The 25,622-nt window shown below is 36.8% G+C and overlaps 1 protein-coding gene across 1 annotated transcript in view; it reads left to right on the plus strand.

Moving 5' to 3' along the window:
* The first annotated feature begins 260 nt into the window (after window positions 1-260).
* LOC120774263 overlaps window positions 261-25,622 on the plus strand; it is a 94,964-nt gene continuing 69,602 nt past the window's right edge. Inside the window, 1 exon segment of the mRNA XM_040103731.1 lies at window positions 261-1,139. Coding sequence (XP_039959665.1) covers window positions 455-1,139 — 685 coding nt within the window. The 5' untranslated portion in view covers window positions 261-454.

The raw sequence follows: 25,622 nt of genomic DNA on the forward strand, positions 1-25,622 counted from the left end.
AAATGTAAAAAAAAAATTATTTTGCACAAATTGCAATAATGTGTTTGTTCGCATAAAAGTGAAAGCGCGAATTGCGGCAAATTGCTGCACGAGTTCGCTCAGAAACAAACAGAAATCATAAATAGAATTCCAACGAAGTTCACCAATAACCCAAAATGTTGTAATGGACAAAAAAAGTAATTATTTTAAATAATATTATTGAATTAAAAGCAAAAATATTAAAATAAATGTGTAATAATTTTAACTAAGTAACTGTTAAAAGTAGCTAATTTCACAGAATAAATTAAGAAAAAAATAATAATAATAATTTCAATTAAATTAATGAAAATAGCAAATACGTTAGCAAAAAGTCATTTCCACTTTGTTAAAGCCAAAAACATGTGTTCCAATTAATTATAAGTAGGCGCAAGGCAAACACAATTCTCAGCAACAATAACAACACCCCACCATCACTATGGCCGGTCCACAAGTGCAACATTCACACACGCAGCGCCCCAACAGCGCCTACTACATGGGCCTAAACGGTGCTAGCAATGGCCACCACATCGGCGGCGGCGCGGCGCACACCCACACCACCACAGCAACGAGCCTAAGCACTAGCAGTAGCGTGAATACAGGCTTGCATGCGCTGCGTCAAATGTCCAACGACATGGAGCTAATATATCGCGGCAATAGCGCCAATTCCAGCCATCATCAAGCGCAGTCGACACTGTCAACGCACGTCATCCAACAACAGCCGTCAGCTGCCGCTGCTGCGGTGGGGACAACAGCGGCAGCCAACAACAGTGGCAGTCTAGCAGAGATTGCCGGCGATGGTGGTGTCGGTGGTGGTGGTCAAATAGTCAGCATAGCTGGTCCCGGGCCGAGCGCTAGTGATGCTTTAATTGTTCCTTCAAATGCGGCGTTGAAACGCAGCAATTTGGCGTCGTCGAAAAAGACACAGCGGCGTAGCGTGGAAATTGTCGTCGACGCGTCGCAATGTGGTGTCGCCGCTGACGGTGACGGCGACGGCACGGACGCCAAGTCTGGCGATGACGTCGAACAGGGACGTCGCATGTCACGGCATCGGCGTCGGCCATTACATCGTCGCTTTTTCAATTACCTGCGCAATTTGTTTCAAGGCAGTGCCGCACAGAATGGTAAGTGGAATTGTGTGCATAATCGATATTTGTGTGGGTATGGCGTGGTGCTGGGAGCAGTACTCTCTAATAACGAAAAAGCAAAAAAAATGACAAAGTTTTAATAGACTTTATGCTTTGTTATTTTTTTTTCTGTGAACATAAGTCGGCGAGATAAGATAAATTCTAAAATACTGCTAGGTGATATTGAGGCGATATGATCCCTATTTGGAAACATGGATCAAAGGGCCCTTTGCCTACCTATGTTGCCTAAAACTGGAAATAAACAAATTCCCTTGCTTCTTATTATTAACTATTAAACTAGAGTAACATTACATTATCTAGCGGCAAGAGAAAAATTTGGAATAATTCATCTCTATACTTATAAGATAGACATAGACCCCCGCTAGTCTAGAAGCATGCATTTCATATCCACGATTTAAACCCTCTGGCAATATAAAAAATATGGATATAAATAACAAAAAAATATTAGCTTACATTATCAATGACTGATTCTACCGTAAGGATAGAAAAAAAATCGCGATATGGCAACTACCTGAAAAATAATGTTTGTTGATCTTTTTTTTACATTTTACATTTTCGTATTTTTTAAAAATAGTAAAAATTTAAATTTGGGGACATAGAAAGTCCCAGTAGCTGTCTAGACAAGTCTACGAAGAAGACTCCTCCAAAATTTCGGTCTCGTAAGCGTGAGGAGATATCGTTTTGAAAGAGACAGTTTCGAGAAAAACTCGCTTAAAGTTTCAGTTCCGACCTAACCAGTTTAGATGCCGGGCAGCAAAATACCTATATCCTTGAAGATAATTAGAATTTTGAAAAATTCTCTTGTAGACATATTCTAAAATAGTCGAAGAAAAAATTATATAATGAAACCTCTCAGTTTGAAACAAAATTTGAGTATTGTTTATAAAACGGTTATACATTGATTATATATTGGTTATACCTGACAGCGAAAGCTGAAAATTTTATGCTACATATATAAAAAAGCCATAAATTCGGTTTGGAAAATTATTTTTATTTATTTTAAAGTACAAAATGTGTGAAAATAATCATAAATTCAGGAAAAATTCACTTTTGCTCGATATGACCACCTTTTGCCTTAACTATGGCCTTGAGACGGTCAAAAAACGAATCGCAAGCTGCCCGAACAATGGCTTTTTTCAGTATCTCGAGACTGGTGTATTTTTTACTTCAGGACCTTGCTCTCCAAAATGGCCCAGAGAGAATAATCCATTGAACTCACATCTGGTGAATTCGAGAGCCATTGTGTGGTCGTAATGAGGTACGGAACGTTGTTTTTCAGCCATTCTTGGTTCACTCGCGCTTTGTGAGACGGTGTTGAGTCTTGTTGAAACGTCCATGGTTTGCGACCGAAATGTTTGTTTGCCCACGGCTTCAAAGCAGCTTCCAGAACACTTTCCCGATAATATGTCGCATTTACTTTGACGCCAGGCTCGATGAAAACAATTGGAGAGCGTCCATCTGCGGTGACAGCGGCCCAAATCATTATTTGTGGCGGGTGCTGCCTCCTGGTGGCCAACCGATGACTTAGATTCTTGTATGAACGGTCGGTCAAGTAAACCCTATCGTTTTGAGAGTTTACGAATTGCTCAATTGGAAAAATTTTTTCGTCAGAAAAAACAATGTTCGGAATTTGACCGCTTTCGGCCAAGTCAGCAACTGCTTCGCTCTCTCAAGTCTTACTTGTTGCTGCTTCGGTGTGAGATCATGGGCCTTTTAGAATTTCTAAGGCTTGACCTTGAGCTCATTTTTCAATATGCGTCGAATGCTGCGGTCGGATATTTTCAGTTCTTTAGCCATTTGATTGGCACTTCGTCGTGGATTTCGCTCAAGTCGCTTCTTCACTTCACCATCTCACGTGACGTTGCAGACTTTCGATGACCACCTCCATAGTGTTTTGCGATGCTACCAGTATCATTGTAACGAGTAATGCGATTAACAAAAACTTTATCACATTAAGGTGTTTGAGCTCACGAACAGTTGCTATAATATAAAGCAATCACACTATTACGTTTGAATTCCATCGCTGATCAATTTTTTTTGCGTTTACTTTTGGCAAAACGCTTTTGTACACTTGTGAACAATACTCCGAACTGTCATTCAGCAAATTTATGAGTAGCTGATTCCAGTGCGACAGCTGCGCGAAAGGTCTGAAGTTGGTTACCCTTCGAGTGCCGGGCCCTGTATATGTAATATGATGTGGTGAATCGTAAGCAACAAAAAACTCTATTTCGATTTTTTTGATGATACGTCGTTTTGCATTTTAGGTTATGATATGTTTTCCTGCATCAAGTGAGCACACAAAGTTTTCTGTATGAATAACACGTAAAAACCTGGTTGCAGTACAATGCTATAATTTTTGAACCGTTTGCACTGAAAATACCATAATTTTTGAACCGTTTAGTACCATTTTTACATTGTGAATTTTTGTAGCGCACAAAATTGCCTAAAAATCTAAATCAGGAAAATTTTTGTTTAAGGGGGTATTCTGGTCTAGAAGCATGATTTTCAGGTAATCTTTATAGTGTCGGAAAAAAGGCAATTAATATTTTTAATATCCATTTTTTTATTAGTTATTTGTTAATTTTAGAAGAGTACAGAAAAAAACTAAAAACTAAAAAAAGTGAAAAATTTCAAAAATTATGAGCTGACGAAGTGGGGAGTCTCTAAAAATTTCAACGTGACCATACCCATGATTTCAACCCTCCTAGTTATCTGAAACCAAAAAAAAAATATTATTAATCTAGAATAATGTCGCAATGGCCGGAACTACGGAAAAGTGGGAAAAAATTTTTACACAAAATGGCGACTGCCTGAAAAAAGTTTTTTTGGATCACTTTTTCTGACTATTTCGAATATTTTAAAAATAATAAAAATAAAAATTTGGGGATGGAACTAGTTCCAACCATAGACAAGCCTATAAAGAAGACTCTATAAAAATTTCAAATGAATCGGTTAAGTAGAACCTGAGAAATCGTGGATATCGTTCCGAAAAAGTCAGTTTCGCTTAAAGTCTTTTATTCGATTAGTTCCGGCCGAACCAGTTTGGATGCCGGGTCAGAAAAATGTCTATATCTCCGAAAATAATTTGAATTTTGGAAATTTCTCTTGTACACATATTCTTGAATAGTTAAACTTTGAAAATATAAAAAAAACGATTTTTTTTAATGTCTAGACCAGAATACCCCCTTAAAAATATATATTTAAAAGCTTTGAAAGTGAGAAAATGGTGATTGCTATGAAAACGATTAAAAAAAATTTATGAAAGCAAAATTACATTAGCGAAATCACAACTTGACACTATTTGTTTGAAAAGTGGCATTCATTTTTATCACAAACAGATAAAAAGCTTTTTGGGCCGGAACATAAAGAATGGAATACCAGAAAAATTTTATTGAAAAATATAGGTTATAAAAAAGTAATAAATAATAAATGTTTATACACTTGCAACTTGCAGAAATCAAATCCAGTTAAACCCTTTACGATCTAAAACAGTAGTTTCCAAACTTATTTTGTCTACCGCCCACTTTGAAAACAAATATTTCTTTATCGCCCCCATTTTTTCACCTATTTAAAAACCACTATAACTTCAAATTAATTATTGTGACCTATATATATGTATACGTATTAACGGAGAATTCTAAACGAAACTTTTACTATAACCAGCAACCTAAAACCTGAGCGCAATAGGTAACATACAACGACGCTTAGGTCTCAAGTTAACTCTTACGGGCTCCACCTGTCAATAAGAATGATTATTGAAACACACCTTTGTAGTGTTAAAACAGAGAATCTTTTATTAAAAATAAAACTAAAGTAATGAAGGATGAATTTGATGCTGTTTAATAAGTTTGTTAATATCAGGTTCCAATTTACTCAAGAACAGTCGCAACTCGCCACGTTCGGTAACAAGCAAACGATTTCTATTTTTAGTAAGTAAGTCACAGCACTAAATCCACGTTCACACAAATATGACGATGGGAATGCTATCAAGAATCGTTGAACGATTGACCACAATCCAGGGTACAAATGCGAGATCGGTTTTTGTAGCCAAAATTCTTGGTAACTATTTTTGAACTTGATTTTTATTTCCTCGTTTGTTGTCAATTCTATAAGTTCTTCTTTCAGCTGAGGTGACATTGCTGTTGACATTTGAAAGCGGATCCAACACCCAGTCTGGTATTTCCAAGTTCAAAATGTCCTGGTATCGTGCGGTGAAGTCAATGTGGAGGTTTTCCAAATGTTGGCAGTAGGCAAACATTTCATCGTTACTGCATGATAATGATAAATTCGGAAAATTGTGAAACTCACGTCTGCCCAGATTCTTTTTGTGTTGAAGCAGTTTGGCTTCTCTTTGGCGAAAGCAACAACGACGTTTTTTGTTTTAATTAAATTTAGTTTATCGCCTTGCTGTTGGAGATTCATGTCGATGAACAATTTATACAGGTCTGTCATGTAAGCTATATCATTCTTTGATGTTATGAGCTTGTCTTGAAATACTGTATCTTTAGTTTCCAAGAACTCTCTGTTGCGGATTTTATTGACCGCTTTGATGACATACGAGTATTGCAGTGATTGAAATAGTTTTTCAATTAAGTGTCTAGCAACTAAATGTTGTCTATGAATAACGCAATGTACACCAAGGACATCTGGAATTTTATTTTTTAAGTGCGCTATTAAGCCTTTATGGCACCCTATCATAGCCGCAGCGCTATCCGCAGCAAATGAAATAATATTTTTCAAAGGAATCTCTTTCTCATCGCAAAACTTTTCCAATATATTGAATATGGTTACGCCTTTTGCATCGGTCTCTAAATTTCTAGCAAATAATAGTTCTTCACATATTTTCTCATCTTTAATAAACCTCACGTAAGACAACAACAATGCTTCATTAGTTGGTAAAGTGGACTCATCAAGCTGGCTTGTCCTCATGAATTCGTCTTTGCACAGAATTATTACGCAAAGAAATTTTTCGGATAATATCTGCGGCCGGTTTATGAAGCACGGTAGTTATTACTTCATTTATTGCTGGCAATATTAAGAAGAACAATATTAACTCTTCTGCGATGTTATGTGGTTTGCCTTTTTGAGCAATTAACAAAGAGATATTGTACGAAGCTCGAAGTCCGTCGTCATCTTGCTTAGCAGCCGCCAAACAGAGTTTTGCTACACTTGGCTGAGTATTATGCTTCTTCTCTAGGTCTTGAAAATATGCTACATTCTTGTCTATCTTATCTGGATGCATTTCATTCAAATGATCTTGCAGTATTGAAGGCTTCATTGCTTCATTCGAAAATGCTTTTAGACATAGAAGACACAATGGCGAGGATGGGTTTGTGGGATTTTCAATGAATCCGAATTTAATGTACTCCGCACAGTATTGCCGTCTCTCCTTTTTTACTTCCGACATTGTTTTGATTTGAGAAATATGTTTAACTTCGCGAGTAGTGTAAAGGAGGCGTAAGAAATGCTCATCTATTGCGCGCAAAACCACAAATGAATATAAAATAAATATTACATTGTTTATATAGGAATGCTTAAGCACAATTATTATATAGTAGTCCAAAAATATGAATTCTTATTTTTTCCAGAAATACATTTGTAAAAAAGGATCTTTCTCCTTTTCTTATTATCTTATTTTCCCCAGAAATACATTTGTAAAAAAGGATAAAGATCCTTTTTTTAATTTCCACATAAAAGATTTAAGGAGTTCAAAAGCTCAAAACGTGCCTTACCCGACGTCATTTCGCAAGTGATAAAATAAATTATTCAAAAGCTCAAAGCATGCGCTACATCAGCTCGAACCTACCTACCCTACACCTTTGCGTAAATGATTATATTATGATATCAAATGCCCACATACAGATTTGGCAATGGCAATAGCAATACGTTTCACAGTTAGTATTCTATAAATTCTATCCTGTCGAGATGCCCCGTTATGAAACGGAGTGACCGATTGATATGATTTTCATTTTTACTATATTCAATACAATAGGACAGATATATGAACTACGCGGAGAGAAATATATAACAGAGTTTGAGCAATCTTTTAACTCATATTAGTTGATGTTCATACACTAGAGGACTCTTCTATGCTTTACTGTGGCTGATACATAGATGATACTACTAATACCATCTTTATGATTTCTACTCAGCACCTACCTTTAAAAGAAAGGGGTACAAATTTGGCAACTGAGGAACTATTAGTTGATGAGATGTACCATTTTGGGTGAAGCAAATTGTTTAGTTTACAAAATCTGGATCAAAACGCATTTCGTTGGTTAATAAAACATTGCTTGTTGGGGAAAAAATAAGGTTGAATTTGAGTTCAGCACCAGGAAAATCAGCCGTTGAAAAAATATTTTCTAAGTTGGAAAGAGGCGAAATCGAGGACAATGAAGGCAATGAACACCTTAAAGAAGCCAAAGCTCTGTGCCAGTATTAATCCATTGCTCTACTTATTTCGTTGCAGTTTTTTTCTACCATTCCTAATATTTGGCAATTCTATTATCTTTGAGGAAGGATTAGTTTGAAATTGTACGCATATGCTTCATCGATTCCGTTGAAATATTGCACTGCTCTGTTCAATGCTTTGAAAATATTTCTGTGCATCTCAAATTATAATAGTTTTTATCAACACTGTAGGTTTGTCTTAAAAAAACTATCTTGTTCAGAAGCAACAATCATTATAACCCATATACTTCGTATGCGTGCATACGAAAATTAGTCTTCTCCCACACTAGCTCTGTGTTATTATTCTTTTACTTAATTCTTTTTTTTTTAGTAATAAAATTTTCAAACGATTCTTACATGAACAGCTGCTTATAATTTGAAATTTATGAATTGTATTGACTTTTAACAAGAAGAGATATAAGGTATCCTATGTCCGGCTCTTCGTTCTACCTCCGCACCAATTTTCAGCCAAATCGATTCAGCCGCTCTTGAGTTATAAATAGAGTAACTTGCATTCTTGTTTTCTCCAAAATCCTGATATTAGTTATGTGGGGTCTAGGTCAGTTTTCGCCCAATTGTATCTATTTTAGGCACAATGGTATATTGTTATGAGTAACAACATGTTCGGTAATTTTCATTGAGATAACTGAAATATTTGCAGATATATCCAGCATAAAGTCTACTGGAAGTTGGAAATCTTTATACTAGGTATATGGGGGCTCAGGAAAGTATTAAGTCGATTCAAACGATTTTCAATACGCAGAATTACTATTGTCAGGAAAGGATTCTGTATGAATTTCAATTGTATATCTCACACATTGAATGATATTAGGTCAAATATCTCTCTTCCGTTTTTTTGCTTTTTATTCAATGCTTTATAAAAAGTGTTACAGTAATTGGATTTAGTTCAAATATGCGCCGTTTCGTTCGATAATCTGTTCCCATTTCGTGGAAGCCCCCCTCCTTATTTGCGAAGAACTCAGACAGCCACTTTTCACAAGCCTATTTTGGATTCAACTTTACACCAACAACGGCGTTCGCCATAGACAAGAACAGGTGGTAATCAGTTGGCGCTATGTCCGTGCTATATGGTGGATGCGATAAAACCTCCCATCCGAGGTCTCGTAGCTTCTGACGAGTCATCATGAAGTGTGTAGTCTGGCGTTGTCCTGGTGGAACACTATACCCTTCCTGTTGGCTAATTCTGGACGCTTCTGGTCAATCGCTTGCTTCAAGCGGTCCAGTTGTTCGCAATAGATGGTAGAATTAAGCGTCTGGCCATATGGGAGCAGCCCATAGTGGATGATTCCCTTCCAATTCCACCAAACACATAGCAAAACTTTCCTGGCCGTCAATCCCGGCTTGGCTACTGTTTGGAACGATTCACCGGCCTTCGACCACAACCGTTTTCGCCTAATATTTTCGCATGCGATCCATTTTTCGTCGCCAGTCACCATCCGCTTCAAAAATGGGTCCACTTCGTTCCGTTTCAGCAGCATATCGTAGGCGTTGATTCGGGCAAGAAGGTTTTTTTTGCATCAAATCATGAGGCACCCAAACATCAAGCTGGTAGAACTCTACACCCTTCCTGTTGGCTAATTATGGACACTTTTGGTCAATCGCCTGCTTCAAGCGCTGCTTGCGCGTTGATTCGGTCCAGATGGTTTTTTTGCGTCAAATCATGCGGCAACCAAAAATCAAGCTTTTTTGTGTATCCAGCCTTCTGCAGATGGTTTAAAATGATTTGGTGACTAACTCCCATCTTATAGGCGGTCTAACCCGACGTTTTCCATGATTTGATCGGTATTCGTCGTCACAGGTCTTCACCCGCTCTGAATCGTCGAAACCACTCCTCCGCAGTTTGAAGTGATAGAGTACCATCTCCCAAAATACCATTAATCTCACGGAAAGTTTCTCTAGCGGATTTGCCTTTAACGAAGGAAAACTTTAAAATAGCGCGAATTTCGGCATTAGTGAATTCCATGTTTACACGTCTATAACTGTTGAACGCAATGTCCAAACTAATTATGCATAGCGTAGTTTTTTAGATTATGTCAAGACTTTTCAAAGGTGTATAGTATTTCCAGATACGAGCTCTGTAGCGCTTTATACATAGCCGCGAAATTCAAAAGACGAAAAGGCGGAAGGAAGATATTTGACAACCTAATATATTCTTTATAACCAAATATTCGCGCACAAGCTACGTTGCGTGAGCAGCGGTGTTACGGTAAGGCAAAAGACAAATTTAATTTTTCCAGAAATGCGAGCCTTTCCGCCGTAATGCTTGAGGTAAGTTGCGCTTGGTCCTCTATTGACCATAAGACCATATGGGAAGTACTCAGGATGCACGACGCCTCTTCAATCAATTTGTATCCACTTAACAGAGAATTACCGCGTCTTTCTTTTGTCGAAAGTGATCTATTTACTTTATGTTTATATTTTCTTCTAACGTCAACAGTTTTTAAATCAAAATTTTAATAATATTTTTTTTTTATTTTTTTTACTCACTTAATTTTTATTGTAACTGAAGTAACAATAAATAACGTTCATAGTTTTTAAACTAAAAATAAAAAAACAAATACTTTTTATAATGGATTGATTATTATAAATTTTTTAATAATTTAGGGAAGTGTTTTACATCTATTATATCACCTCGATAAGTTTTGTAAGCAACGCGTGGCGTAATAGCTTGTATAATAAATGGGCCCCTAGCAAGGGTGGCAGCGATTACAGCTAATAGCAAGATCACTGCTAATAACTTTATTTCTGAATGAGTAAATTTTCTGTTATTTCTTCGTGTAGCAGCAAATGAGCTGAGATTGTGCAAACGTTTAGATCGTTACTAATTTCTCTTAACTTCTGTACTTCTTTATATATGAAGGCTGTTGACTCATGAGCAGGGTTGTGGTAAAAAAGCTTTAAAATTTGGAGGTAGTCTTTTAAAAATAAATAAATTTTTTTTGTCACAAAGTCTTTTAATCAAATGAAACTTTTTTTATATCTTGCATTATTTCATTTTGTCGCTTGCATAAGAAATTGGAAGTAGATATTATCTTTAATGCGAAATCACAATATTAGTTGACTTTATAACTATTAGTTTTTGATGTTATTTACGTCTTTACCGACAATGATTCAATTATGTTTAACTTGTAAGATGTATACCAAAGAAAAATGTGTAAACTGTGGTCAGTTGCAAAACTATTAAAAGTACAGGGGAGACTCTTTCTCAGTATGCGGTAGCGAATACGAAGGCATACTACTACTGTAATGAAATTGAAAAGTGAATTTTAAATTTATACTTTGCATGTTTTCGAAACGATAAATTTTTTTTCTGTAAGTAGGTAGTACCATTAGTAACATCTATGCTAAATTTCACGTCAAAATATTCATTAGTATTTGAGATACGTATCGTTATGTGAGACTCTAAAAGTGAGTTTTCTTGTTCTTCTTTATTTGCCAATTCGTATTCGAATATTGGTGATCATATAACATTTAATAATATGTACAATATTAATAAGCATAATATTAATATAATAATGTATTGTTTACATGTCAAATATATACTATACATATATTGTATATTGAAAGAAAAAAAATAAAAAATATCACAGATTTTTAATTATCGCAGCATATTTCTCTCTATCTCTCGCCACATCTATAAGGTTGCCAATGTTCTGGATTCCTCTCCATTGTCGAATGTTTTGAAGCCACGAAAGTTGTTTACGGCCAATACCCCGTTTTCCTTCAATTTTTCCTTGGATAATTACTTGTAGGAGCTCATACTTAGAGTGCCTCATAATATGTCCTAGGTAGGCTGCTTTTCTTTGTTTTATAGTCCTTAAAAACTCTCTATTGCGGTTCAATCTTCTCAAAACTTCACTGTTTGTATTGATTTTAGAGTCCATGTTTCCATCGCAGAGAGAAGCACTGACCAAACATAACATTTTAAAAAACGTATTTTGCTTGTGATGTTGAGGTCATGGCTACATAATATGTTTTTGTATTTGAGAAAAGTTGTTCGCGCAAATCCGATTCGACATTTTATTTCTTTTGAACAATCCCAACTTTCGTTGATATGACAACCAAGGTACTTGAAATTTTTAGCTCTTTCGAATGGACTGTTATTAATCATGAGGTGTGTGTCATTGCATATGTTTTTCCTACTAATTATCATGTACTTCGTCTTGTTTATGTTCCATATAAACCATATTCGTCATATTCGTCACTACGTAAGTTAACTCGGCTTACAAGTTTTTGTCATCCCATCAAGCTATCGGCTATAAGTGTAGTGTCATCTGCATAGCGTATATTATTTATGAAAATACCATTAACTTTCACACCTTGATCAATACTGGTTACTGATTCTTGAAATATTACTTCCGAATATATGTTAAAAAACAAGGGTGACAGAATGCAACATTGTCTTACACCTCGTGAAATAGATACTTCTTCGGTTATATCACCATTGATGCTTACATGGGTGTTGCCAATACAGATTTCTTATGCAACGAATCTCTTTGTCATCTATTCCCATAGAATGAAGAATTTCCATACGTTTATCGTGTTTAATGGTATCGAAAGCTTTCTCATAATCAATAAAGCATAAAAATACATCTTTTTGGACATCTTTACAGTTTTGAACCAAGACTTGTATACAGAACAATGCCTCGCGTGTTCCAAGACCTTCTCTGAATCCAAATTGCGTCTTACCCATTGACTCTTCACATTTCTTATATATTTTGGCGTGAATGACTTTTAGAAATATCTTAAGAGCATGTGACATTAGACTAATTAGTCTGTACTCACTACAATGTTTCGCATTATTTTTCTTGGGTAGTGGTATGAATGTTGATTTTAACCAGTCTTTTGGGTATTGGCCATTGTCATAAACTTGGTTAAAAAGCTTTACTAAGAGAGTCATATTTTTGTCATTTATTAACTTTAAAATTTCAGCTGGAACCTCATCCGGACCTGTTGCTTTGTAATTTTTCATGGATTGTATAGCTCTCTCTATTTCGCCTTTCGTAATATAATTGCCAGTTGGTCTGTGATGAAGATAAAGATTCTGGTTCAATCTACTGTCATCCGAAAAAACGCTTTCAATATATTTTTTCCATATACATACTTTTCTTTTCATTTATATCAAATACCACCTCATTGTTTTCATTTACGACGATTGAGGGCGGATTTTTACTATGAATACCTGCAGCTTCTTTCAATTTTTTGTGTAAATGGAATGTATCATGTAAAAATTGTAGTCTTTCAATTTCTTGGCATTCATTGGTTATCCAGTTTGTTTTTGCATTACGGATCATCTTCCTTATTTTCCTATTCAGTTGTCTATACATGTCAGTGTTTTTATTTTTATATTCCCGGCGTTTACTTATTAGTTTTAATATGTCATCTGTCATCCAATTATTTTTATTTTAATTATTTTCTTTCTTTTTTATTCCAAGAGAGTTTTTTGCTGTAGTACAAATTATCTCTTTTAAGTCGCTCCATATACTTTCCGCACTTCCTGATGGGATATCATTTATTTTTTCATTGATTTCACTTTCAAATAGGCGTTTCACACTTTCGTCTCGTAACTTATCAACATTTAGCTTAAATTGAGGCTTACTTTTTTTAATTACGGCTAGCCTAATACGCAATTTTGCCAGTAGCAAGTTGTGATCCGAAGGTACATCCGCTCCTGGATATGTATTGATTTTTTTTTATTGAAGAACAGAAGCGATTATTTATCAGAATGTAATCTATTTGATTGATCAGAGGCGTCCGATGGAGATTTCCATGTATAAAGTCTTTTGGGAGGCAGGCTAAATAATGTGTTCGAAATTATTAATTTGTGTTCTTGACAAAATTGAATTAGTCGATCTCCTCTTTCATTTCTTTCACCTAAGCCGTATTGGCCTGCAACTCCTTCGACTTTTTCTCTTCCAACTTTTGCATTAAATACGCCTTGAATTATATTTATTTCGTATATGGCTTTGTTAATCGCATAAGTTCGTCTAGTTAATCATAGAAAGCTTCTATTTCGGCACGAATCCGATGATAGATTTTGCAATGTTTTCCTTAACTATAATGCCTACACCATTGCGGTGATTTTTAGTTTGATTGCCAGAGAAAAACAACTTTATATTTTGGGAAATAAATTCTCCACAATCTGGCCACCATGTTTCACTTATACCAAGTAAATCGATGTCTAATTTTTCCATTTCTAAAATCGCATTAACTAGTTTTCCAGGCTCGTATAAACTTCTTGTGTTCCATGTTCCGATGTTTAAAGTTTGTTTTGTTTTACCTCCGGGGATTCTTAGCATCCTCGATTTGCCGGAGACTGAGGGCCATTGTTTTGGTTGTACTATCATTGTCATATGATATAAGGAAGTATACTTCAGTGGTTTCCTCTTGCCTTCTGAAGGGTTTACTGTTTTCCGTCCTTACACATTTATATAGCGAACCGCTTGATACAAGTACAGACATCCGCTTTCAGCCGTGCTTATAGTAACAGACGCTGATATGTTGTGGATTGCTTTTAGCTTCGATATTCACCATCGACCTTACCGGCATGGGTGGCCCTACTGGTAGCTACGCTACCGCCAGCATCGCTCTTTGGATCATTATATCTACTGAGCCCCCTCATCACGCCAAGATAGCAAATCCCCGAGTGATTTTTACTATGCTTTAATTTTTATTAAGAAAGAACTGCAATAATGCAACATCTCATACTGCATTGGTTATTCGTGATCATTTTCAACTAATATCGTGCCGCAACCACCGCATTCGTCTGATTTACCTTCGTCTAACTTCTGGCTATTAAGCAAATTCAAATGAGCACTCCAAGGACACCGTTTTGACTCAATTGAAATTACTGGTATGAATGAAGAGTAGGAGAGTAAAGGAGCAGCTCAAACTCATATCGTATCTTCCATCAAACATTGCTCGGCCTTAGTTTGCGCATGATCAATGCAGTTCAACCACGTCCGTTTGCGCTTGAGTGACTCACTTTCAATCAGCAGTAAAGGCCATTCAGAATTTGATTTTTTTCGGATTCCATAGCGAGTGAAGTTTGCAAGTGTAGCCAGGTCCTTCTCTACCTGGTCTTTTCAACGGAGTGGAGGTCTTCCTCTTTTTCAGTATATTGGCGAAGTCGGTATAGGAAGTCGCCTTGTCTGAAGCCTCGTTTGGTATCAAATGGTTCGGAAAGGTCCCTCCAGTTCTGACGGAGCTTCTCATTGTCAGTTTGCACAGCCGTATTAGATTTGTGGGAATATCAAACTCGTGCTGTCAAAAGAAGCTTTAAACACTACGAAGAGGTGAGGTGTGTCAATCCTCATTTTACGGTTCTTTTCAAAGATTTGGCGCATGGTGAATATCTGGTCAATTGTAGAATTCCAGGCCGACGTATTTGAACAGCTCGGCCGGCAATCCATCGGCACCCGCCGCTTTGTTGTTCTTCAGACGGATAAACGCTATTCGAACTTCTTCATGGTCGGACAACCGAACATCTGCTCCTTTGTCATCGATTGGGGAATCGGGTTCGCCTTATCCTGGCGTTATGCTTTCACTGTCAATCAGCAGGCTTGAGAAGTGTTCCCTCTATAATTTCAATATGCTCTGGGCAGCAGTCATTAGGTCCCCTTTGATGTTACTACACGAGTATACCGGTCTGGAAACCTTCTGTTAGTCGCCGCATCTTTTCGTAGAATTTTTTCGAACATTAACCCTCTCAGGCAGCTTATCGAGCTCTTTGTGCTCACGCATTTCGGCCTCTCTCTTATTTGACTGCAAACGCGTCTCGCTTCTCTCTTCAGCCCTGGGTGGTCGATTGTAATGTTACGTGGTAGGCAGTGTATTTTCTCTCCACTGCGACTCTACCCTCCTCATAGCAAATGAATCTTCTCTGTCTGCTGAAAATTGCAAAAAATATTTCTTAAATAATATTGGACCGCCGAATCAGCCGAATATTCGTTCATGTTACTTGGTCTTACCACATCTCTACTTATTTTTTGTTAGAATCAGATCTTTTAGCAAAATTTACAACAAGATATATATTTATCTTTGAGTATATATATTTTACCGGAGTAATTTGTGCTCCTCACATTTGCTTCCATAATCACTTTATATTCACATACTTTTATTCTTATATACATATAGAGATAAATGTACATACATATGTAAGCATATAGTTGAAGCAAACAGCATATTTATTATCTTTGTACATTCATTTTCATAATGCCGCAAAATGTTCGTGTTTTATCTCTGCTCGGACATGAGCAGCGCCGTTGTAGATGTAAATTTAAAAACATGTGTTTGAGTGTTGTTGCATAACTGGACATATGCATATTGTAGTAAATGCATTGAAAGAGCAACCAACTGCATAAACACACCTTGACCTCAACTATTGCAACAGCCACAGGCACACGATAGCCACTCTACATTTCATTTGCCTCTCACCCAGCCAGCAACACTTTCACATGCACATACACATATCCTACACATCGTGCACATTCGTATGTTAGTCGTATTTACCTAAAGTAATAAAAGCTAGGCCAACAACCAACCCACTAACCGCTGTCATGAGAACTGTCAGCAGCTGTTCAACTGCATGCGGTCGCCAGACTTGAAATTCATGAAAAATGTTTTCACTTTTAAGCCAGAACAATTGCTTTACTGCAGTAAAATTAACTGATTCAGCACTAGTCTAGAAATTGTGAATATTCGGATGGCACTAGTTACTCTTCTATGAGTATAATGAAATGAAGTAAATTTATTCCAGGAATTAGAGCTGGGGAATGAGCATCAGGTCATAAAAGACACGAACTGTAAAATCTTATTGTTGTTTTTGTTCTAGCGGCAGAATTATGCTCAGTTGACAGTCCTTGACCGGAGAAAAATTCCGGTTTGGTTCGAGTTACGAAGACCCGACTGTCATGGGAATGGTAAAACCCGTAAAACCGTCAAGGCAATTGGTCCATGACGTGACTAACTAAACTTTTTGGACCGAATCCACTACAAAAAAGTTTAAATTTTGCTAATTTCTATTGAAGTCAGTGTAATATGGCAAAATCGACTCAGCTTGACAGGGTTTATCCATTTATATATATATGTCCGTATGTCTATAATATCGATCTATAATGTAAAAATATCTTCTGTCATCAAACAAGCAGTCGTCGCACTTGCGATTGGCTCCCACGCCACTTTCGAAGTCAAAGATAATTTCGTCCATCTCGGAGCCAGCATTATGGAAGAACAACAACAACAACGATGAGTTAGCACAACGAGTTTTCGAGAGAAAGGTTCTGCGGAATATCTAAGGACCTGACTACACTTGGAATCTCCAATTGGCGTCAAACACCAAAAAGGGAAGAATGACTAGCGCACTGTCGTAAACTCGGCTATAACCACGTAAGCGGTGTCAACGGCAATATAGATGAATACATAAATGCTTTGTAGTGCCTCCGATATTTCCTTCTGGCATATATAAAAATATTTTCTGGTATGAAAAAGCTCTTCTTCTAATACTTCCAAAGTCTTTCTGTTCGGTACCACTTCAGAACTAGTCATAAACATTTTTATGAGCGACGATTTCCTGTTTGACCTTTTACTAAAGGTCTGCTCCACGCTTATGCGTGTACGTGTGTGTATGTGTGTGATAAAAGGTGATCCAGCATGCGGTTGCACGTTGCCACATGTTTGCTTTTGTATGCAAATAAGCACCTGTTTACGCATGTTTACTTAACTGCCGCAGCACGAGCGCTCAACTGTTTGCCTATTTTTATATACAACACAATATACATATGTATGTACGTACATACGCTGGCTCAGATATTTGAATGCATTAAGTTCAGTTTATGTAAGGTGTTAAATTTTATAAGGCGTTTAAAATTAAATTTTAGACATAAATAAACCACAAATAAATGTACTTACATGTGAGTTATGTTCTTATTCTTCTTCTTCTTCTTCTTAATTGGCGTAGACACCGCTTACGCGATTATAGCCGAGTTAACAACAGCGCGCCAGTCGTTTCTTCTTTTCGCTACGTGGCGCCAATTGGATACTCCAAGCGAAACCAGGTCCTTCTCCACTTGGTCCTTCCAACGGAGTGGAGGTCTTCCTCTTCCTCTGCTTCCCCCCGCGGGTACTGCGTCGAATACTTTCAGAGCTGGAGTGTTTTCGTCCATCCGGACAACATGACCTAGCCAGCGTAGCCGCTGTCTTTTAATTCGCTGAACTATGTCAATGTCGTCGTATATCTCGAACAGCTCATCGTTCCATCGAATGCGATATTCGCGGTGGCCAATGCGCAAAGGACCATAAATCTTTCGCAGAATTTTTCTCTCGAAAACTCGTAACGTCGACTCATCGGTTGCCGTCATCGCCCAAGCTTTTGCACCATATAGCAGGACGGGAATTATAAGCGCCTTATAGAGTTTAGCTTTTGTTCGTCGAGAGAGGACTTTTTCAGTTGTTATAAATAATAATAATTTACGAAAACATATGTATATAAATTTGGTTTTGTTTTTAAAGTGGAAATTCGCTATAACTCGTGAATGCTTAGTAAACCTTTTAATAGTCTAAACTTACAACAATCATTAAAAGTGACACTTCTTTGTCAATACACAAAATCTTAAGGGGTTATAGGTTGTCAAATATCTCCTTTATGCTTTTTTACTCTTTATTCAATGCTTTATAAAAAGTGTCACAGTGATCGGATTTAGTTCAATATGGGCCGTTTCGTTCGATAATCTGTTTCCATTTAGACGGCAACTCCATTATACCCCCCTCGTAGTAGCCCCTCCTTATTTGCGTAGAACTCGGACAGCCACTTTTCACAAGCCTCTTTTGAGTTCAACTTTACACCAACAAGGGCGTTCGCCATGGACAGGAGCAGGTGGTAATCAGTTGGCGCTATGTCCGGGCTATATGGTGGATGCGATAAAACCTCCCATCCGAGCTCCCATAGCTTCTGACGAGTCATCAGCAAAGTATGTGGTCTGATGTTGTCCTGGTCGAACTCTACACCCTTCTGTTGGCTAATTATGGACAATTTTGGTCGATCGCCTGCTTCAAGCGGTTCAGTTGTTCGGTAGATGGTAGAATTAAGCATCTGGCCATATGGGAGCAGCTCATAGTGGATGATTCCCTTCCAATCCCACCAAACACACAGCAAAACCTTCCTGGCCGTCAATCATGGCTTGGCTACTGTTTGGGACGATTCACCGGCCTTCCACCACAACCGTTTTCGCCTGATATCGTAGGCGTTGATTCGGTCCAGAAGGTTTTTTTGCGTCAAATCATGCGGCAACCAAAAATCAAGCTTTTTTGTGTATCCAGCCTTCTGCAGATGGTTTAAAATAGATTGGTGACTAACTCCCATCTTCTGGGCGATGTCACGAAATGCCACAAGCCGGTCTAACTCAATGTTTTCCTTGATTTGATCGCTATTCGTAGTCACAGGTCTTCCGGCGGCTGGCTTAGTTTTCACCCTAATATCTGAGCTTAGTTAGGTGAAAGAATATTATTGGATCCAGACTATAGTTTAATGCCAAAAATGTGCGAAATCAAGCCACGAATTACCGCAGCTACCCTATACTACATATTCTTGAAGTTCAGAATGAACCCCATATATTAAATTTAAATCAGCAGTTTCAGTTTGAAGAACAAGGAAAAGTCAAACGGAGCCAAATCTGGTGAACACGGTGGTTGATCGCTGGTATTCATTGCGTTTTTGGCTTTGAATTCGGTGACAATAGTGGCTTGATGCGATGTTACGTTAAAATCGTGTAAATTGCAAGAAGTGTTTTTCCAGAATTTCTGCCGTTTCTCACCCAAAAGCCTCAATAAATAGAATGGAACTCCAATTAGAATTCCTTATTCCCTCCGGAACAAATGCATGATGTACAAAACCACGAATATTGAAAAATCACTTTAATTTTTGACCCGCCTTTGCGTTTGTTTTTGGTTTCGGCTCGTTTCTTTTCCCTCCATTCCGTTGATTGTTGACTTGTTTGCATGTCAAACTCATAACGCCATTCCTCATGGGTAGTAATAATGCTTTCCATGAATGTGGAATGAACGCGTTTCATACCATAAATATTCACCAAAATCATTTGAACGGACTCCTGAGAGATTTCAAACCCTCTTGCGATCTTTTTAACCCTTCCCTGACAATTTTCAAGTACCATATCTTTCACTTTTTTAATATATTCATGAGTTGAAGTGGTCGAAGGCCATCCAGAACGAGGCATGTCTTGAAAAGTTTCTCATCTTTGAAGGCTTTGTACCACTCGTAGGCTTGTGTTTTCGATAAAACTGAATCACCGTTAGCCTTCTCCAACTTTCGCAACGATTCCGCAAACGAAATTTAGTTGCAAATAAAAAATTTGAGACAGAAACAGAAAGTAGATGTCCAAACTAGTATGCAATATGATTTATATTATACTACCAACACAAATCCTTACAGATATATACATGTTTGACTATGCCAACTATCGCTTAACTAGATCCGATATGTTGAATTTACTGCATTCAACCCTTTTGAAAACCATCAAGCTAACTTAAGCCGAGTCGAGTTCAGCTCGAGGCTTACGTGCAATACTACAGGTTGCCTCATGTTACACAACAACACTTAACACTTGCTTAAATATATTCGAGGCAGTCAACGTCTGCACTGGCACTTACCAGATTTAGCCGCGAGCCTAGCAACTAAAGCTTTTTGAAACGGTGACAGTGAAAATGCTGGCGGGATAAATGCTTGCGTTGTTCATATACTACATATGTACATATACATATATAAGCTTCATATGTGTATGTTTGTTGGTACGTGACCAGCGGTACCCAGCATAAGAGCACTTGTGGCATTAGGTTTGTCCTTATTTGAATGAATATTTAAATTTTTGGACTTATAGGACTTAGAGTGATAGCTGTCAAAAGGGCTGTAAAAGTAAATTTAGGCTTTTGATATTTATATCCAGTACATTTTGGTAAATTACCACATTGTGGCTTATGGATTATGGCACAGAGTTGGAACTCGTAAAACTTGATTTCCAAAACTCGCTTTCTGTGCGTCAAAATAGCAGTAAAAACTTCATAATTTCCTCAAAGCATTTCGTCACAGGCTAATGTGTTGAATATATATGCTGTTGCCGACATACGTTGCAATATGAACAATGGTGCAGGCGAAATAACTGAGAAAAGCCATTCAACATTCTCGTTGCCGGTTCGTGGTTTAACTGTAAGGCATTTTTGAAAATGAAAATGCGTTGCTGCCATTTGGCTTTTGTCGTGCTCAACTTAGTCATATGCAACAGAGTAATTTGTAAGCTTGTATTCCAAATACCATCACGTTGCATGAGCGGGAAAATCAGTTAAAAGTCGGCAGTAAATGTGGGGACGGCGCAAGGACGAGCTTTGCAGTGTGCTAGATAGCGTAAGAGCATTAAATTTTTGGAATTTAGATGAAATTACAGCTACCAACAGATATTTTTGTGACATTTACTGCATATTACAATGAAAGCGCATTACACGAGTGAAATCGATTTGTTAATGTTTCTGTATTTTGTAAAGCTCCATTGCTTTGGCAGATTTAGTAAGTGATACAATTTTCCATATAACATAAACGGATCGGAAAGATTATATTATTTTTGTAGCATCGCACCATGTAATATAATAGTCTGATTCTCCTAACAGTTGTTTCTAATCTCTTGAACTGATCGAAATATATATAAACTTCAATATACATTTATAGTATATCATATATGATTAGGATAATGTCACGAGTTAAATTCCTGCTTACTGTCTGCCCATCCAACCGTCTGTTCATGGAAGCTATAATTTAAGTAGAAATTGATATATTTTTGAACTTTTTGTAGCTTCTTCTTGTTCTGTATAAAGATGGATGAAATGGGATGGTAACCACGCCCACTTCAAATATAATGGTTATCTTAGAAACTTCAAAAGCGCGATAACTGTCCAAATAAAAATGCTGGAAGCATTAAATTTCACACATGGTATGGCAGAGGAGGCTCAGGGTAAATGTTAAACAATGGACGTGGCTCAGCTTATATTTGGTGGAAATTTTTTATCAACTAACCCAAGAGCAAATTCGGTACATAGAACTAACTTGACATCCTTCGTTGTATCAAAGAACAACCACGCCTACTTTAAATGTAACACAATTGTGAATCATCCGATTCTTTCACTTTACGGTATTTAAATCCAGACATGGGAACCAAAATTTGTCCAAACAGTACCAAATAATATCTTTGTCTGTGTTTTGATCCATGCTTGGGAGTTCTGGTCATCACAAAGGACAGAAGTCTCTAGTATGTAGTTCATGTGGCATTATTCTTGGCCTCGCGAAAATCAACCTATTTACATAACTAAACCGAACCTAGTACCTTCAACTCTTGCGTAAAAATGGTAGAAATGAATTCATAAACTCTTAAGTCCACAGATACCGAATAAAGGGATCTTAGTGCCTACGTCTGATTTAATACCAAAAATATCGCCCAATGTTTGAGATAAATTAAGATATTGGATAAAACGCAATCCCTATATAAAAAGGGATTTTTTTATATCTCTATAGATTCCTACAGGCACTTGATAGAACGGACTGTAGGAACATGATTGGATTAAACACTGTCCACACTTTGGTGGCGGTACACCCCTACAATAGTGGACTGACAGATCGAGAAAACTGCATTAAATATCAAGGTCAAAACAGCGGGGAAATAATGGAACATCTCTTGTGCACTTGTTTCGCATTACAAGGCAACACTTCCAGCATTTGGTGGACACTGGCAGATATATCATTACTAAGGCCATAGAACCAATTGAAATTCGCATCAAGCGTAGGCCAAATGATGGCTACTCCCCATGAACTACGTAATGGCACTCCATCTGTTATCGCTAAGCACCAGAAATGTAAATGATCCTTGACCATATGCGTTTTTTTCCTGCAGGGTGTGTGTTAGACAGGTTTAAATGAGCAGCACGCTCCGCATGAGTCACTGCTGCAATATGTTTCTGCACAAACTTTTTTTGTTGCTACTCCACTGTTGATGATGACGTTAGCACAAAACTGTTGCGGACTCTTACCTCCACTTTGAGTTAATGTTGCATGTAACAAGTGAGTGTCGCACACAGTTAGCTAAAATATGGCATTTAAAATGCAATGAATGAGTTGCCGTACCGTGGAAAAAATTATGGGCTCTAATAAACTGATTTTAGTGGTTTATTGTGCTTTGCTAATAGATATAAGTACGTATATATATATTTACGAGATATAATGCAGTAGTTGAAATCGGGGCACATATCTCTGTATTTGATTTTTAATTTAAGCTTTCAGTCCACTACAGCGTTGGTCAATTATAGCCAGCTGTCATTAAGATAGCAGTAGGTCTATTCCAGCAGCGTGGGAACACCTTCAAAGAAGGTTTTTGTTCACTCTTTCGGCAGAACGCTTGAGATTTACTAGCTTCGTTATCAATTGCATCGATCTCTTTTGTGATAAGGTTAGAATAGGTGATTAACTTTAAAGAAAAAATCGGTGTTCTAGCGTCTCGTGCCCTTGACTACCAAATCTTCATTGAAGTTCGCTGGCGTTGGTGAATAGTCAGTACTTGCACTGATCTGCTGGCTTGAGGTAAATGACAGAAAGTATATAGGGTATCCAGGTATACTGCCTAAAAGTCTCGCTGAAAGCCAATTCTCGAAGAATAGAATCATCTATAATATCTACTTCCTTATTGACTGTCCAGCTTTTGTGAGAGTAAAGTTGAATGATAAATTAACGGGAACTGAAATTAATCTCCGAAGTAAGTATTCAAAGGAGTTTTTAAGAATATTAGAAACCCGATTCCACAAATGACAATTTATCGAATTGGGCCATTATTTCTCTGAGCCCCCACATATCTAATATAAAGGTTTTCGAACTTCCAGGTGCTGGAGTTATCTCAATGTAATAAGAAGAGCGTGTTTTAATCATGACAGAGTATCTTTGTGCCAAAAACATATAAATTTGAGCAAAAACTTGACCTAGCCCCCATATAACTATTACCAGGATTTTCGAACATCCGGCTGACTTTGCTGCATAGGATTGGTGATTGTATGTGAGGTACCTTAATGATAATAATTAATGGATATATTTATAATAAATATATAAGTAATTCCATTGTTTGTTATAATAATATATGTTAGAAATGAAAGATATACAGCTTTTTTTTAATTAAGAAAGTTATGTTTTATTTAAAGTGAATGAAATTGCATTTTATAATAATAATATGTGCCAAATTTCGTCGAAATATCTCCACAAATGAAATAGTTTTGCTTTTGCAGCCATGTATAGTACATGCTATAGCGATCCGATATGCGACGGACATGAATAAATCGCCTCTGCTCATCATACTGATCATGTTTTTATTTTACAGATAATTTATGAGGTATCTGATTTATGCTAGAGGCTGTTACAAACTTCTTGACAGACTTAATATACCCTATTCAGGACATAAAACAAAACCGTCGCTGAGACCTACGAATTTATGAAAAAAGTATATATTTATGATTGTATGAGTCGTAATTAAGGGAGAAGGGAGTAAATATGGACTAAAAAGACTAGGGTTCATAAGCTAGTAATCGTGCTGAATTGTCGAAAAAAGTCCATTTTATTAAATTTAGCTACGAAAATGTTTGGCTTTGAATATAAAAACGGAAAATCTTAACAGAATATTTGGGTTAAAGTGAGATATGTGTGCGTGTGTAACCCTTCGTATTAGGCTGATATATCACCATGTGAGTATTTTCTACTTTCAGAACTGAAAACCAACATAAAAGGAGTGACTCAAGTAGCCATAACCGAAATGCTGAAGTGCATTACAAAAAATTACATAAAATATTTATGCTACACTAGTTGATCACTCGAAACATTGTATTGGATCTAGTAATAAATAATAACCTCAATGTTGGTATAATGTGTATGGATTTTATTCCATACCCAAAAACTTTAAAAGTTTGGTTTTACTTAAGCACACTTGTATGTGGAAATTCTGAAAAAGTGACAATTCGTGCAAGTTACCCTATAATGTGTGATTCGATCAGATTATTTGCTGCTTTGGAATTCTATACATCCGATTTAGTCTTGAATGGGAACTACTTTTTCGTTTACCTTAAAATTTAAACTAGCTTTAGTGTGGACAATAAGCAACGAATGTTAAAAAATATATGTTGTATCAATAAATAAATATAAAATATAAGAGGAACATATTTCATAAATCAGTAAGAAAAAACTAACTTAACAAAAAATCATCTCATAATAAATAAATAAAATATAATTCAATAAAAAGGACATGAAAAACAAAAAAAAGAAACTATTGCATTTCAGCAAAATAAATCCCAAATATCTAATAATCTAATTTTATTCATAAACTAAATTCGCTAGCATGAAAGCAAAAAATCAACCATTTTTTCCTAAATTAAGGCAAAATTTTAAATCTGATCATACCAAAAACTCAATAAGTTAAGATCAATCAGTTAAGACTTGCAGAATTTACGAATAATCACTATTATTTTTATTTATTCAAATCTTCCAAAACTCCTCTCAAATTGCTTTAATTTGACACCAAAATCATCAACATCGATAAGAATTGCCAAAATTACGAAGAATTTATCAAAACTGGCAAAGATTTGCTGAAATTACGAAAAACCGCTATTTTCTTAATTTCCTCCAATTTTCCGAAACTCTTCTCAAATCCCTTTAATTTGACACCAAGATTTGCCGAAATTACGAAAAATCGCTATTTTCTTCATTTTTTCCAATTTTCCAAAACTATTTTAAAATTCCTTTATTTTGACACCAAAATCATTAACATCGTTTAAGATTTGCCGAAATTACGGAAAAATTCCAATCTGGTCACCCCAGTCACACGGCGCGGCGCAAACAAAATTTTTCATTTGACCAAATCGCCCATTTGCACCAGGCGCGCAGAATCGCCCAGTAAGTAGCTGCCG

The sequence above is a fragment of the Bactrocera tryoni genome, chromosome 4 (genome assembly GCF_016617805.1).
Source record: "Bactrocera tryoni isolate S06 chromosome 4, CSIRO_BtryS06_freeze2, whole genome shotgun sequence".
In the NCBI taxonomy this organism is placed as follows: domain Eukaryota; kingdom Metazoa; phylum Arthropoda; class Insecta; order Diptera; family Tephritidae; genus Bactrocera; species Bactrocera tryoni.